Here is a 17,619-nt window from a genome sequence, read left to right on the forward strand (position 1 = left end):
TTTTTTTTTTTTTTTTGCAGTTTTTTTTGCTGGGGCCAGGTTTGAACTTACCATCTCTAGTATATGGGGCTCACGCCCTACTCCTTGAGCCACAGGCACCACCCACTTTTAAGATCTTTTTATTCCCCATTTAAAATAGTTTCTATGGTAAAATGTATTTGAATTTCCAATAAGCAAATTTACAACTGAATTTTTGGAAAATAAGTCAGAAATACAGGAGGAACTTATATCACAGCCCTAGTGTACGGTAATAACAACTAATGTTTACTGTGTACTTACTGCATTCATTATTTCACTTCACCCTGTAATAGTCATCTGGCAGATTTTATCGTCGCTGTCAATTTACAGACGAGGAAACCGAGGCACTAAGATCACAGAACTCATTATGATCACCAAATCCATGCAGTGTAGGATCTGAGCCCAGGAAGTCCAAATCCAGGTTCTGCCACCCAGCCCTTTCTAATCTAGCATCTGCCAGTTTCTACGTGCTGTGGGTCTTGCACATAAAAGGGACTGAGGCTGAACACAGTGGCTCAACACCTGTAATCCCAGCACTCTGGGAGGCCAAGACAGGTGGATTGCTTGAGCTCAGGAGTTCGAGACCAGCTGAGCCAGAGCGAGACCTCATCTCTAAAAATAGCCGGGCATTGTGGTAGGTGCCTGTAGTCCCAGCTACTTGGGAGGCTGAGGCAAGAGAATCACTGGAGTCCAAGAGTTAGAGTTTGCTGTGAGCTATGATGCCACAGCTTCTCTATACAGGACAGCAGAGTGAGACTCTGTTTCAATAAATAAATAAATTAAATAAATAAAAATAAGTTTTTTTATTTTATTTATTTCTTTGGAGACAGTCTGACTTTTCTGCCCTCACTAGAGTGCTATGGCATCACAGCTCATAGCAACCTCAAACGCTGAGGCTCAAGTGATCCTCTTGCCTCAGCCTCCTGAGTAGCTGGGACTACAGATGCCTGCCACAATGCCCGGCTATTTTTAGAGATGGGTCTCACTCTGGCTCAGGCTGGTCTCATATCTGGGAGATCAGGCAATCCACCTGCCTTGGCCTCCCAGGGTGTTAGGATTACAGGAGTGAGCCACCGCAACCAGCCCTAAAATTAAGTTTTTTAAATGATGCTATTGCAGCATAGCTAACAAATCCAAATATCCCTGTTAACCCATAAATGGAGTTTAGAGGTTTAACTATGCAGATGCCAAGTTCCTTTACGGTAAATGAGAAAACAGCACAGTACTGATCAGAATGGTCCCGCCTTGGACTAATGCTGTTAATTAGTGTTGCTCCCTAAGCATCTGATAAGCTAAACCCCATCTCTGGCACACACACCAGTGATGGCATGCGTAAGGCAGCTCTGTAAAAGTATTGTTGAATAGGTTTAGGTCAGCAGTTCTCAATCTGTGGGTCGTGACCCAAGGAACTGTATTAAAGGGCCACAGCATTAGGAAGGTTGAGAACCACTGGTTTAGGGGGTTTTAACTATTAATCAGATAAGCAGTGTTTAAAAAACAAAACCAAAACTCTGATAAGAAAACTATTCCTCCCCAAGTTTTCTGGGTTAAAATCCAAAATGTCTGTTGTAACAGTAGCAGAGTCTCCCTTTTTCATAGATTATCCACAGCATCCTACCTTCAAAAGTCACCTACAGCATTCAAAGTTAAAGTTCCTGGTACTACTCAAGAGATGTCATGCAGATCTCTGGACGCTGCTGACTAGATCTCACAACACTTCCACTAGTGTATCTTTACATAGCTACATCAAACAAAACTCCCGAATCCTAGAGGAACTTAAGCAAATATCACATTTCTCTGTTTATAATGAAGTCCACACACAGTTGAATCAAATTTCCATTCAGCATTTTTAAAAGCTCTATAAAAAAATGGCATCTGGCAAACTAAAATTGAAATGTAAGGAAGGACTTGAAAATTTTTCTTTTTCTTTTCTTTTTTTTAGCCAGGGCTGGGTTTGAACCCACCACCTCCAGCATAGGGGGCCGGCGTCCTACCCTTTTGAGCCACAGGCGCCGCCCAGGATGGACTGGCTAATGTCAGGCATCTTCAATAGTTGCTGTCCACCTCTCACGTTCCCTTTAGGAAACATGAAAACGCAGCCAAAAATTGGCAAAATGACTTTTGTTTTTTGTATGAGGCAACTTTTTCAGCCTTTTAAGTCTGGACTTCAATATCTCAGGTTTGCGATGAGGACACATTATTGATAGAACTCTTCGCAAACCAGAATTTTCTCAGGGAAGAGCCGAGGTTTTTAGACATGGTGTGCATGACTGCAGCCCATCAAAGGGACAATCCTACAGATGAACACAAATGGATACTGGCTGCATCTTGCCTGGTGAAGTGAAATCAGGGAAATAACGCAGCATCGCCCTTTCCCTGGGTGCAGCCCCGAACCAAGTGATTTATATGAAAGTACAAAACCGCTTTCTGAAAAAGGTGAAATGACGTGAGGACAGGGTGTCAGTTCAGACTTTCAGGTGGCTCTTCTTACACCAGGAAGAAAGCCATGCTTTACTGGGGTATCACTTAGGAGCGCCCAAAGAAACCAATAAAGGATACAAAAATGTAGTCGTCCATGTATCTCTTCTTGAGATTCTCCACGATGGAGTTCTCCGTGATCTTGGACAGCAGCACCATGTCATCCACACCACTGTGCTTGACATTGTGGCTCTGCCAGTGGTACCGGTATGCACCTTTGCTTCCCTGAAAAGAGAAAACACACGGTTATAAGGATCGTTTATTTTACCCTGGAGTAAAAGGAAAAAAAAGAAAAGAAAAAGTTGCTTAGCTGGGCTTAGTGGCTCACACCTGTAATCCTAGCACTCTGAGAGGCCGAGGCAGGTGGGTCAGGAGTACAAGACCAGCCTGACAAGAGTGAGACCCAGTCTCTAAAAATAGCCAGGCGTTGTGGCGGGCACCTGTAGTCACAGCTACTAGGGAGGCTGAGGCAAGAGGATCGCTTGAGCCCAAGAGTTTGAGGTTGCTGTGATCTGTGACGCCACAGCACCCTACCCAGGGCACAGAGTGAGACTCTGTCTCAACAACAAAAACAACAAAAAATGCTGCTAATTTCCCAAGTCTTTCTCAAATAAAAGGTAGCAGAATGAGTTGAGCAAACACAAAGATTTTTGCCATCAATAGACGCAGATTCAAGTTCCAGCTCTGCTTCCTATAGACCAGCGATTTTCAACCCCCTGCCAGGAGAGGATACTAGGTGTGCCACGAAAATTTTTAAAGATCGTTAATTAAATTATTTTTGAAAGAAATTGAAAGCAAAGTACATTCTTTCTTTTGACTCTTTTTCTGATCAACATAATGTATGTGTGCCCTGGAAGTTTACCCATAGGTTCAAGTTCAAGTGTGCTACAAGATAAAAAAGGTTGAAAAATACCACCATAGGCCAAGTGGAGGAAAGTTACCTAACTTCACTGTGTCACTAAAGCTTCTCTTTACTCATGTGCAAAAGGGGAGAAATAAGGCCCACTTCGTACAGATGCTGTAAGGATGAAATAAAATAACATATGTGAAATGCTGAACAGTATCTGGAAGAGGAGGCAATGCATGATTGACATTGTCAATCTCTGATAATTCCTTCAGCCTTATCATTTTGTTAAATTTGCCAGTGAAAATAAACAATGACATAGAAACTTCTAGACTTGTTTTGCAAATTATATGATAAAGCCAAGAAGTGGAAAGAATATGCATGACATAACAGCTATGTCACATTGTCATAATTTTTCAAGTCACCTCAATTATTTTCCCTCCATAAATATATTACTGGCCTTCCATATTGAACAGATAAGCTACATTTTGATGACTGATCATGGCTACAGTAATGAGGAAGTGGACAGGACAGATGAAACGTGATCACAGAACAAGTTCTGGACAGGAGGACCTTATCCTCCCAATGGCCTCCTTAGATGAAGCCTGGGCGCTCATCTACTTATGGGATCTTCAGCTTGACACCGCGGTGGCCTCTGAATACTATGGGCTGCAGGGCTGCCATACACTTGGCATTTCTATAGCAGGACACCCCCTCTCCGCTCCCCCCGGTGTTCAGGTATGTGCCGAGTCCTGAATGGATCAGATGGGCATGTCATTGGTGGCTGCACTTAAGGAGCTCACAGTCCACTGGAGGACACCAGATAGTGATGGGCAAAGTGAGTCATGTGTTACTAACACTCAATACATAAACACACACCAAGTGGGTGTTCCAGCAGTGGAGGTAGGGACTCTCCTTTGTCCTGGGAGAGGCAGAAGAAATGACTCCTCTTAGAGAAGAAGCCATTTGAAGTAGGACTAAAATATTTTTAATTTGCCAGAGCAGACCAGAGGAGGAAGGACGTTCATTTCAATTGATACTCACTGGGCAAAAAAAACTAATACAAATGGAAGTAATGGCCAATGTTACAGGACAAGATACCAGGAGCGTCTCCCTTGTCCTCAAACATTTCACGTACCTACTGGAAGTGACACCCAGTGGGTGAGTAGAGTGGGCACTGAGCAGAGTGAGACTTGGCCCCTGCCCCTCCCTGGAAGCTCACAAGTTGGGGGAGTTGGAACGGAGCAGAGAAACAATATCACTAAGGGTTAACAAGGCCAATCACTCAGATGTCAAAACTAGAATGAGAAAAGGGGAAAGGAAGCTGTTTGAGAGAAGGGGGAGATGGGAAGAGGCAAGATGGAAGCCATCTCAAGTTTCATTTTAAAAGTTTGTTAAATGCGCTCTTCTCCGTGGGACACAAAGATCGTTCGTTTGCTAGGGGCACATCCTAAGAGGATATGGGAAAAGCAGTCTTTTATAGTCAGTCAAGAAGCAGCCACCATAGCACCAGTGCCAGGGGCTCATGCTTCAGAACAGGGTTCCGGAAGCTTTGCCACCCGGGCTGCCTTGCAGAGGGCAGCTGTCCATCCGATGGGTCTGGCTTTCTCAGAACTACATGCAGCACCAATTCTACAAAACCACCTCAAACCTCACCACTCCTTCCTCTTGTAGCAAAGCAGAAAGAGAAAAAGCCTCACGGGCCACAGTGTGACTCACCAGATTGCCATCAAATGCCCACGGTCTACTTCTAATCAGATAAAGATTCATCCCCACCTCTTCCAGCTCTCTGGCCATAGAAATCTAAAGTCTAAGAGTAACCAACCCGGAGGGGTCTTGGCTGGTTGACAGAAATTTAACCCCAATGATAGATGTTCCCCTTCTCAAAAGGGCAAGACACAGAGAAGCTCTGTGTCGTGGTATGTGTGTTTGTACCGATTCACAGCAGCTGCCTTCTCAAGGTAACCCAAGTTGGTCTTAGTGTTCACTCTACCTCTCTTTTCTGTCTAAATGCATTTCTGAATGTCCTTTTTCCTTCTCGTGGCAGTTATTCCCTAGTAGAATAGAGGGCTGCTTGTGGAGTTTAATTCTCATAGTTCCAAATATAACAGAACTGACGATTCTCATCCTCTGATCTCTAATCTAAACCTCTGCCTTTTCTTCCAGGTTTCTGTCTGTACCAGGTTAAGGAACCAGTAGTGTGACTGGCTGGTCGTTATATGCAAAGCAATGAGCCATTTTATCTGTGAAGGTGTTCCACTTAAGAATGCAAATGGGGCGGGCCAGGTGGCTCACACCAGTAATCCTAGCACTCTGGGAGGCCCAGGTGGGTGGACTGCCTGAGCTCACAGGTTTGAAATCAGTCTGAGCCAGAGCAAGACCTCGTCTCTAAAAATAGCTAGGAATTGTGGCGGGCACCTGTAGTCCTAGCTCTTTGCGAGGCTAAGGCAAGAGAACTGCTTGAGTCCAAGAGTCTGAGGTTGCTGTGAGTTATGATGCCCTGGCACTCTACCAAGGGTGACAAAATGAGACTCTGTCGCAAAAAAAAAAAAAAAAGAATACAAATGACCCTGTGAAAGAGGGTGGGGTCAGCATTCCCATGCCTAGTAGAAAGTGCAAGGTCAGACCGCCGAACTCAGTAAGTAGCAAAGACAAGATGGGAACCAAAGACACTGATTTGGGGGGCATCCAACCAGGGTTTCCTCACAGTCTCAAGTGACTTAGTGGATATTCCCACCTGTTACTTTTAAGACAGCAACAGAGACAGACTCTCTCTAAAATCGAATTCATCACTAAAAAGACATGCAGTCTTTGTTAATGACCACTTCCTCTCAGCATCAAAGACACTGGAGTTATTTACATTTCTCTCTCTCTCCCTCTGCCTCCTATCACCGCTCCTGCTCCCAGGCTAGTCTAGTTACCTACGAGAACTCACTCAGCTCTCACAACCACTCCCCAAAGTACGCATTATTATCTCTACTGGTGAATAAGCTAAGGTCTTCTAAGGAAAGCCTGGGTCTTTACTGACTGCTCCTTACAGTGGCCATCCAGGAGACAGAGGGAGGAAGCAATTCAGATTGTCAAGGACAAGGTCAGACTCCTCCAAAGGCAGGTAACACAAGCCAGACTGGGCTGAGCAGGGACGTGGTAACAGAGGGTGACAGTGCTGTCAGGGAAGCTGGAAGTCACACGGGATGTGCAAGCCCTCATCCCAGGCGGGGGACACTTTCCCCACAGTGAAACAGAAACCATTTTCTGTGGTTGTGTAGGGGACAAGAGAGTTTCTAGCAGGCTGACTTGTCCAGAGGGCTTCCTGGGCGCACAGCCACTGAATACGGGGAGTAAGCAGGCAACATGGTGGGAAATTGTTACCATTCATGACCCTGACTCCTTGGAAACAGAGGCTCAAAGTTGTTCAAGAATTCTGAGAATCCGTATTTAAGGTTCTGGAACAGATACCCTTGCCCCTGCTTCCCTCTCATTTCTTCCTCCTATCCTGACTGAGAGGTGGGGGCAGGTTTGGCTGTCATAGCTACATGGTGAAGGGCAGGGAAAGTCCCTGGTGGTACGGGGACAGCCACCTTCCTCAGGTGGCAAAGGCACCCCCTCACTTTGCAGGCTATCACCTCAAGGAGGCTCGGCTGCTTTCTCTTCTGCCGGCTTCTTTTTTGAACAACTATTTTTTGCTTCCCCCATTAAAAAGGGTAGCATTTGAAACAGCAGGCTCCCCAGCGAGGCATTTCACCTTCTAGACACCCTTGAGGAGTAAGGCTGCAGGTGTGCCAGCCGGGACACGAACATAATAAGGACAATACAGGAGGGCTGCTCTGAGCCCTGACACTTACAGCAAATTATGAGGGAGAAATTTCCATTCGATAGGGATTGGATCCAGAGTTTCTTGGACCCACATTTAATTTCTAAGGATGACTGAGTTCATTAGAGAGCAGTTGATTCCCATGCAAGTTCTAGAAAGTGGGGTACCCCCATATCCACACAAAGACCTCATCTGTGGCTCACATTCCGGCAGGGGCACCTAAACACCAGAGTCCCTCTGAAAAGGAAGAACCGGCTCACTGGGAGGCTGGGCTGGCTGATCCTCTGGCTGATTTTAGGAGGTGGAGCCTTGCTAAATGGTGTGTGTTTACCAGGGTGGAGACTTGGGAAAGCAAAGGTGAGTCAGAGCACACAGGCAGGGATTATTCTCTCCTGAATGTCTACCTTCACTGCCCAGGAGGGAGCCCCAGGCTGCCCTGAGACAAGCCTGGCCTGACCCGACCCAGCAGTGGTTCTGCCAACACTTCACTAGTGTCCCAGCGAGCATTGTTCTCCAATTCATCCAGAAGAGAGGAGTTACCCATAACCCACATACTGGGTAAGCACAGTCTTCCAACGCCCTTTAGATGCCCAGGAAGGGAGGCCATTCAATACACGATGTAACTACAACAGGCCCAGCGTTGTTGGGCAGGGCCTGGGGGGAAGGGCAACCATAAATACTCTTGCATGCTTCCAGAAAAAGTACACTGCACTGTGCTTTTAGGTAGCATTTTGGGTGTAGATATTAAAATTTTAGACACACAGACCAATATATAAACATAGTTAACTAGATAAAAATACTCATCCTCTTTGATTTCACAATTGCATTTTATAGAAGTTTATCTCGAGATCTACCTGCAGAAGGATGCCAAGATACATGTGAAACGTTGTTCACTGTAGCAAAGTTTATGACAAGGAAGACAGGAAGCACAGGTGAAGGGTTCATTGGAGTGTAGCTCATCGGCTGGGCGCAGTGGCTCATGCCTGTGATCCTAGCACTCTGGGAGGCCAAGCTGGGTGGATTGCTTGAGCTCAGGAGATCATGACCAGCATGAGCAAAAGCAAGATCTCATCTCTACTAAAAAATGAAAAATGAGCCGGGCGTTGCACCAGGTGCCTGCAGTCCCCCCTACATGGGAGGCTAAGGCAGGAGGATAGTTTGAACCCAGGAGTTTGAGGTTGCTGTGAGTGCTCTAGCCTGGGCAACAGAGTAAGACTCTGTCTCGAAAAAAAAATACATTAGCTTATTCTGCAAAAGAGGATGAGGCAGTCATTAAAGAAATTTGCACATGCTGATAAGGAAAAAGCTTCAAGATACATAGTTGCATGAAAAAAAATAATCAATATGTGGAATGAATGTAGGATGACTGCATTTATGTAATTTTCTAATAAGGTCTGTGTGTTATAATTGTTTAGTTCAAAGATGCCTAAGGTACTTTTGGGGAGAAGAACTGGTGTTTTCAGGAAAAGGGTGACTTTCACTTTCCATTGGATACTTTTCGGTATATCATTTTCACCATATTGCATGTGTTAGTGAAATTTAAAAATAAAGAGGAACATTGAAAAGAATGTCAATACAATCAGGCATTTTGGTGGGGGTTTGGGTCCTGACCAGACTCTTGAAGACAAAAGCTAGGACTGTCCTAAGACTGGATTCTGTGCTCCTTCCAGGTTTGAAAGGTGATGGGAAGATGTTGTCTGGACAACAAGATAGTATCATATCTGGAACATTTAGCTGGTCCACGGACATAATAGGACAGCAGATCTGATTTCCAGAAAACCTGGGACTAGGATGCCCCCAATGTTAGAAGGTGTCTCTCTGAGAAGCAGATGAACCACACTCTCACTGTGAACAATGAATGCACAATGAGTACTGCTATGGCCTGCAGTCGAACTGGGATTGTTTTTTAATGGGGTTTTTCTGTTGCAGTGACTCATAACAGGAAAGGAACAGAACTATCTGTTACACTTTGATCTTTTAATTGGTGTTCTGGAATCCTACCTTTTTCATTTCTCCCATTTGATGGAAATGAAACACTTACTTCAGCCATAAATATATGTCTGTCTACTGTGTGCAAGGCACTGGGCTTGCAGATTGGTCTTGGGTTTGCAATATAGTTCAGCTTTATGGAATTCAACTCTCCTAATATTTTTGGTGATGTGCCTTTGAAGCAAGCATGTGTGTGTCCTGGACTGCAGTGGATAAAGTGTAAGGAAGAAATTGTTTCTAGAAGAGTGCAGGGACAGGGCAGTCAGTAGCCAACAAACCATTGCCATCCCCTGGACCCTTCAGTAATTGGAACAAACATTGCTGAATGCATTTAATTCTCATAACACCTGCAAAACACAAGCATTATAATCTCTCTTAAAGACGCAGAAACTAAAGCCTAGGGTTGTAGTGTACCATGTCACCTCTGCTGCGAGGGGTGTGGATGGCAAAGTAGCCCGGAGGGTTGGTACATGAGACTAGGCAGGGGAAAGCTCAACAAATATGGACGATTTCATTCATGTAAATATATGCAACTCTACCAAAACTTTAAGAAGTGTGCAGCATTTTTACACACGTGATCTCACGTAGCCCCTGAGAACTGACATTGAGGGTTCTGACTTTTCTTTGCTCTTGCTGTCATACCACATCTCGCTCTGAATACTATCTGTAAGGTGAATGTAGACTTGGCTACACGACCACTGTGGGTCCAGTAGAGTCTTAGCTGGGGCCGGCTGGAATCGATCTGGAAAGAGGTGGCCCCGCTGAAGAAGTAATCCATGACTCGAGGAAACGGAGTTTGTCCAACTCGGAGCAAGAGAAATATACTGGGGCATCTCAGGCTGAAGGGTTGCCTCTGTGACCGACCAATCTCATCTCAGAAAAGCCAAGGGGGACTTTCAAAGACCAGCCCTCCCAGCTAAGGCCCTGCAGCACTTACCCACAGGATGTCACACCATCACTCAACCTCTCAGGGGCTCCTAACACTATGTCACCCCAGGGCTATTGAGAAGCTCGATAAGACTGACCATCAAACCAACCCCAATTCCTTTAGGCATCAGGTGGGTTTTACGTGATAACTTGGTCAGGGGAAGGTGCACACCAGACTGGCAATGTTGACTGAACTGTTAAGCAGGAGAGGAAAAAGCTTTGTAAAAAAATAAAGAATAGTAAGGTATCAGAATTTCATTTTAATTGAACATATGATAGTATTTACATACAATATCCGTGTGAAAATATGGTTGTTAAAATGTTGCAATTATTTATCTCTAAGTGTACTTTATGTTTTTCTTTTTTTTTTTTTCCTTTTTTTTTTTGAGACAGAATCTTATTGTATGGCCTGGGGTTAGAGTGCTGTGGTGTCACTGCAGCTCAAACTCCTGGGCTCCAGGGATCCTCCTGCCTCAGCCTCACAAGTAGCTGGAACTATAGGCATATACAGGCATACAGTCCAGGTAGAGATGGGGTCTTGCTTTTGCTCAAGCTGGCCTTGAACTCCTGAGCTCAAAGGATCCTCCTATCTCAGCCTCCCGAAGTGCTAGGATTACAGGATGAGCCACCATGCTTGGTCTGGTTTTTCTACTGGGCATGTATTTATAAAATATATACACAAATGGAGAGCTGTTTTCATTGTGAAAAAATCAGATCAAATAAGATGTAAAAATGCTTCACAAAGTGAAATGAAGTATACAAATATATGGCACTTTTCCATATTATATGTTATTCCACGTCAGGTCTCCAATTCTTGTTTATTCCAGTTTGCAGCTATAGCAAGCTCTTTCTTTTGGAGACAGGATCTTGCTCTGTCCTGGCGTCCTCAAACTATGGCCTGCTGAGGACATCCGGCCTGCCGGGTGTTTTTGCTGTCACTGCCTGTCCTTTTACTTATAGTCCAGCCCTCCAACGGTCTAAGGGACAGTGAACTGGCCCCCTGTTTAAAAAGTTTGAGGACCCCTGGCTTATGCTATGTTGTCTAGGCTGGCCTCCCAAAGTGCTAGGATTACTTGCATGAGCCACCACACCCAGCTCACAAGCTCTTATTTATATAATAGGAAAAGAAACAACAGCTTTTCTTTTACTTTCTTGCCTGAACTGTCAGATCATTTCCTTTTTTTCTTTTTTTTGGAGACAAAGTCTCACTTTGTCACTCTCAGTAGAGTGCTCTGGCATCACAGCTCACAGCAACCTCAAACTCTTGGGTTCAAGTGATTCTCTTGCCTCAGTCTCCTGAGTAGCTACAGGCACCCACCACAATGCCTGGCTATTTTTTTTTTTTAGAGAGGGGGGTCTCACTCTTGCTCAGGCTGGTCTCGAACCGAAAGCTGAGTCAATCCACCCGCTCGGCCTCCCGGAGTGCTAGGATTACAGGTGTGAGCCACTAGGCCCCGCCAGGATATGTCTTCTAATAAATGGTGTATCATGGCTTCACTGCCAGCAGGTTTTTTGTTTTGTTTTGCTATAAACCAAAAGCATTTTAGCTGTGGCGAATTATGGCACCTAATATCAGGGGCCAGGTACTCTTCTAAGCACTACAAATATTAAGTCACTGGTTTTTTTTTTAATTAAACCATAGCTGTGTACATTAATGCAATCATGGGGTATAAGTCATTGTTTAGTGTGATCACAGATATAAAATGTTATGAAGATTTTTGTATCAGGCTTTACGTATAAATTTCAATGACCCCTATATATTTTTTTTTATAATCTCTTCCCTTAACTAGCTACTTGGAACTTTTTGAGTTGTTCCCTAGAAATGGTGGAATTCTTACATAACAAGAGAGTTGAAATTCTGAAGGCCCCCGCCCAAACAAGATTCCTGATAGCAGGAATCACCACCACCCCCATAACCTGCCTCAGTGCAAACACTGTCCCAGTACACCTGCCCCGATACACACAATCTATCTCAATACATGAGACCTCTCCTAATGCACATGGCCCTGTCTCAAAAAGCCCCGGTCTCTGTTGGTCTAGAAATAGATTTGAGACCATTTCTCCCATTCTCCCACAACAGACGTCTTTCCCATGAAAACCCCATTCTTCCGGGCGACTCTTATTGTCTCAAAATTTGGATGTTTGTGTGGCAAGCAACTGGATCTGGGTCAATCCTCCTTGTGGTTTTGATAAGATTTTGATTACTCTGGAAGGTTGTACCAAATACTAGTCTCACTTCAGGAACCGGGCAGTGGTTTTACTGGTCAGGCTGATGATCACCAGTTTTTGAGGCTTTGTTGTGAAAACTTTTGTAGTTTCTCCACACCCTGCACCCCCTGCTACAGGATGAGGCCAAGTGCCCCAGATGACAAGCTGCCCAGGACAAGCCACCACCTGACCACAAGTCTGCAAAGCAAGGTCTTCAGGTAGTTTCCTTTTCAACTCGTAAATGCACTTTCAGTTTGTAGCTCTCTCCAACTACAAGTTCCTGCAGTATCGACGCCATCTGAAGCCTTATGCCCCCGCCCCATTACACTTTCTGGCTTTCACCGTGGCTTTTCTGACACCATACTGTTACTCCAATGTCTCCTGTACCCCAGGCCTTTGAAACAACTACTTTAACAAGTTTTCTTTTTTTGAAACAGAGTCTCACTATGTTGCCCTCAGAAGAGTGCCGTGGCATCACAGCTCACAGTAACTTCCAACTCTTGGGTTTAAGCGATCTCTTGCCTCAGCCTCCCAAGTAGGTGGGACTACAGGCGCCCACCACAACGCCCGGCTATTTTTTTGTTGCAGTTGTTTAGTTGGCCGGGGTCGGGTTCGAACCTGCCACTCTCAGTGCATGTGGCTGGCGCCGTAACCACTAGGCCATGGGTGCCGAGCCCTTTAATAGGTTTTCTATACCCAAGTTTCACTGGCCCTATGCTTCAATCTTTTTCTATAAACTCTCCTTTTTAATTTGGCTTAATTCTACAAAATCACCACTCTAGTGTACTAGTTTTGTTTCTTCAAGGTGTAAAAAGAGCTACGAAGACAAATGTGGTAAAACACACCACGTGGGACTGGCCATCCCCATCCTGAGTGTTTGGTGCTGAGCCCCACACCTGGGGACACCCCGCCACCTCTGTTAGGCCTATGCCTGCCAATTCCAAGTCTAGCCACAGGGAATTTAAATGACTTAGGTTCTATTTCCAGACATATTTTTCTCTGCTGTGGAAAATCTCATATAGCAAGGACAGGTTTCCGCTTAGTTAGTAGGTGAGAGCCTAGGTTTTGTTTTCACAAGTAGAACCTACCCTGTACTCACATTGGGAACTCCTGCTCTGCTCCTCCAGCCTCAGAAAACCCTCTTGGCCACAAGTGGGAAGGTCAGCAGTCCCTGGGGGAGGTCAGCAGCCTCCCTCGTCTGGAGGCTGAGGAGGAAATTCTCTTTGGGGCACTTGCTGTTTCTTCTTTCTCTCTCAGGAAGTGCTTCTTGCCATCATTACCAGCCCCGTTCTGTCCTCTTGCCCTCTCAGTCTCCGGGAAACTAGAACTGCAGCTCTTTCCCCTCTAGGCATCAACGAAAGTCTCTTTAGAGCAGCGGTTCTCAACCTTCCTAATGCCACAATGTATTTTCATTGTTAAAAAGGGGTTGCGACCCACAGGTTAAGAACTGCCGCTTTAGCGCTTCCTCTACTCCAATTATTTGTAACAGGATTTAACATCCCTACCAGTCTGGGTGCTCAGAGTCCCCAGTTCCCCGCAGTTCACCCCAGCCAGTGAGGCTCTCTGAGCCCGGGCAGGGCGTCTACCCTCCAGGCGAGGGGAGAGGTTCTGCTGGGGGCTTCTCCTGGTACAGCCACCAGTGCGACTGGCATCCTAGGGAGACCAGCAGCCAGGGGGCAGTGGGCCCTCCTTGTAAGCCTGGTCTGGAACCCCTCAAGGCCATGCCCCACGGGCAGCTGTGCATCTAAAGCACACATGTCCTGAGCTGTCCCTGTCCACCTCTAACCCCTGCTCTCCCCTGACTTTGAAATCCCCATATCATCTTCCACCCACACCATGCCGGGTCTTGTTTTTCTGCTCCAGCGTATGGGTGTGTGAGGTGGGATCTTCAGTACCTACACTCCCACAGTTTATGGGCTTGGAATGCTCTTCCATGAGCCCCCTCCCCCAACCCCAACCCTAAGCCTGCAGATGCCCACCCAGCTCAGTTTAGTCCTCCTCTTCCCTAGGAAGCCTCACCGCGGACTCAGGAAACAGCATTGCCTGAGTGCCTGGCTCCCTGCCTAAACTAACTCCTGGAACTGGGTCTTATTCACCTTCCTACCTCAAGACCTAGTGTAGGGACAGCACTCCTGTGTGGCCCTCCCCAAACCCAAAGTCTGTTGAACGCATGAAATAGAATATTATTAGTCTCACAGAGCAGCTAAATCTCACTACATGCCAGGCAATCTTCTAAACATTTCCTACTCAATAACATATCTAACCCCTACCACTCCAGGAGGCATGAAACTGAAGCACAGAGAGCTTGACTTGCTCAGCCCCGACAGCAGTTTGTGCTTAAACACTGTCACCACCCATCATAACAAAGTAACAGCGGTTTGAAACAGCAATAATTCTGAAGTTCATAGTCACTGCCTTATTGCATGTTTACTATGGGCCACATATAAATGTCTTTCATCTGCCCAGTAAGTAACACCAGGAAGTACATACATTACTCTTTTTTTATTATAGAAGAGAAAAAGTTACCACGTGGTCTATGGAGTGCCTGGATCAAAGCCCCACAGCTAGGAGGTCACACAGCAGTCTGGCTCTGCACAGGATAAAGAAAGCCCCCTCTAGGGAGTCAGCCTTGGAGGAGGTCTGTCCCCAGCCGTGTCCCCAACATGCAGGGTGGTGCCTGGCACATGGTAGTGCTCAGTCAGTAATAGTTGGGTGAATAAAGCCCAGGCCACTTCAGCTCATCTCGGGACATCTTTGCTGTGTCTCTGTGGCACTATGGCGGACATTGGTAGGGAAAACTCGGTGGGCCCAGAGTTTGCCCCAAGGAAGAAAGAAGTTTCCAAAGCAAATATGGCCCCAACGCTGGAGATCAAAATGAAGAGATGTTGCCCCTCAGGACAGTTCTCCCTCTTTTAACTATTCAGTCCAGTCAAGTAACAGACTAACTTTTTTTCCTTCTGAGACACAGTCTCACTCTATTGCCCTGGGTAGACTGTCACGGTATCAGCTCAGCTCATGGTAACCTCAAACTCCTGGGCTTCCTGAATCTTCCTGCTTCAGCCTCCTGAGTAGCTGGGACTATAGGCACCTGCCACAACACCCAGCTAATTTTCCTATTTGGGGTGGGGGGGTGTCTCACTCTTGGTCTGGCTAGTCTCAAACTCCTGAGCTCAAGTGATCTACCCACCTTGGCCTCCCAGAATGCACCCCCATTCCCTCTGTTTTTTTTTTTTTTTTTTTAAAGAGAGCCAAGGTTTTGCAATGTTGGGCAGGCTGGTCTTGAACTCCTAGTTTCAAGTGATCTTCCTGCCTCAGTCTCCCCAAGTGCTGGAATTACAGGTGTGAGCCACTGTGCTCATCAAGATCTTAGACTTCTGGGAATGCAATGCTTCTTGCCAATCCAGCAGCTGACTAGAATCAACACACTTGGCTACAAGCTCTACCTCTAACATGCCTCTGTGACCTTGGCAAGGCCAGTTTCATAGCATTTGGTTCTTCACAATTAAGGCAATCTGTCAAACATAGACCTAAATGTGGTTTAGCTTTCGCACCACCATTAACAGAAGTTTTATTAATAATAAATTCACAAACTCAGATCCTATCAGACTACATGATAGTATCTGAAGCAGTGGTAGCTGCTCAGTGACTTTCTTTAATTGAAAAAAGGAGCCAAAGTAACAAGGCAGGCAGACCAGCTAGAAATACCAGTACCGTGACTCCCGTTCTCAATTGAAATAGAAATAAAATCTGGAAGGTAACTGAACAATTTCTTGTCACATAAAATGAACTATCACTCTGCACCATGGAAGAAAGAAATCTTCATATGTAAATGCTATTCTGAGAACAATAAAAATAGGCAGAGACTTATCAGCAGACCACAGGAGAGCTGATAGCAACCTGATTAAAAAGTCTCCCAGGACTCACTGTCCTTATGGCATCTCTTCTATACTGATAGCAAAATATGCATTATTTATGTCATGCAAAGTGGTGAAGTTACAATCCCATGAGATTACTAACTACTCCCATTTCTTAGTTTTCCTAGATCATTTCATTTTTCTGAAAAATGAACTGTTTGGGGCCATATCTGAACGAGAATTCAATTTTTAAAAAGCTTCATAAGGTTGATGGGAATTATTTTTTCAGATACATTTTTTAAAAGCTGATGTAGAAACACTGCCAGAGTATAGAGCATAAGGTTTTAAGTAGCAGCGACACAGGTAAGGTGTGGGTGTGTCATCGCCCATGTAGGGGTGCTGTGTCAGGATGTGCTAGGTGGAAAAAGGGTGCGGATATGATCAGGGGTGTCTCAGGGGGTGGGCAGCCTTTGCAGCAGGTTAGCTATGGGGATATCCAGTCCAGGAAAGAAGCTGAGCTCAGAGGCCAAGGGCAGCCCTGAGCACATCAATCACTAGCCCACAAATAAAGAAGTAAGGTTATGGCTGTTTCTGGCACAGACACATCTGGACCCTTGGCTTGCTTAATTTAGCCTGATCTGTGGCACGCAGGCACCATGATCTTCTAGGGGCAAAATGTAGGTGGCTCACACCTATAATCCCAGCATTCTGGGAGGCCGAAGCAGAAGGATCACTTGAGTCCAGGAGCTTGAGACCAATACAAGTAAGAGTGAGACACTATCTCTGCTAAAAATAGAAAAGTTTAGCTAGGATTTGTGGTGAGCACCTGTAGTCCTAGCTGACTTGGGAGGCTGAGACAGGAGGACTGCTTGAGCCCAAGAGTTTGAGGTTGCTGTGAGCTAGGCTCACAAAGCATAGCCTGATACCATGTCTCCAAAAAAGAAAAAAAAAGGCACTGCTCCAGGAGCTTTTAGGGTACCAATGAGATGGATAGCCGAGATGGTGGTACATCTCAGGAGAAAACACAAGAGCAGCCACTAATCCACACTGCAGATCAGTGTCACCAAGGGTCCTGCAGGCCAGGTCCACTCAGTGCGTGGCAATGAACACCAAATCCATCCTCTCACTCCCTTTCATGACCTGACCCAGGGCCCATCTTGCCAGTTCTCCTGAACATACTGTGAACCTCAGGAATAGAATGAAAACAGGGTTGGGCTCAGGGAATTTTGAAAGGGTTGGGGGAGTAAAGAATACTCTTAATAGTTCAATTAAAAGCCCTAGGGCAGGCAGGAAGGCAGGCAGTTGTCTCCAAGTCCACTTTGCAGAAAAGCATGGGCCACAGTCCAGCAGGCAGGAGGGGCGGGGGTATGCGTGTGCCACAGCTAGGGTGACCAGATGTCCTGCTTTTGGCGGGACAGTCCCGCTTTTTAACAATTTGTCCCGTGTCCCGTGGCGTTTTAAAGAAGTCCCGATTTTTGGAAAGCATG

General features: G+C 45.7%; 1 protein-coding gene across 2 annotated transcripts in view; it reads right to left on the reverse strand.

Annotated features, from left to right (window-relative positions):
* MYO1E (myosin IE) overlaps positions 1–17,619 on the reverse strand; it is a 229,500-nt gene that overhangs the window by 131,363 nt on the left and 80,518 nt on the right. For both annotated transcript variants that reach the window (XM_003784390.3, XM_023509954.1), the window contains exon 2: positions 2,578–2,721. In XM_003784390.3, the coding sequence (XP_003784438.1) occupies positions 2,578–2,721 (144 nt within the window). The remainder of the gene's footprint in view (positions 1–2,577; positions 2,722–17,619) is intronic.

Source organism: Otolemur garnettii, unplaced genomic scaffold (assembly GCF_000181295.1).
Source record: "Otolemur garnettii isolate 467f Iridium unplaced genomic scaffold, OtoGar3 scaffold00011, whole genome shotgun sequence".
NCBI classification, from domain to species: domain Eukaryota; kingdom Metazoa; phylum Chordata; class Mammalia; order Primates; family Galagidae; genus Otolemur; species Otolemur garnettii.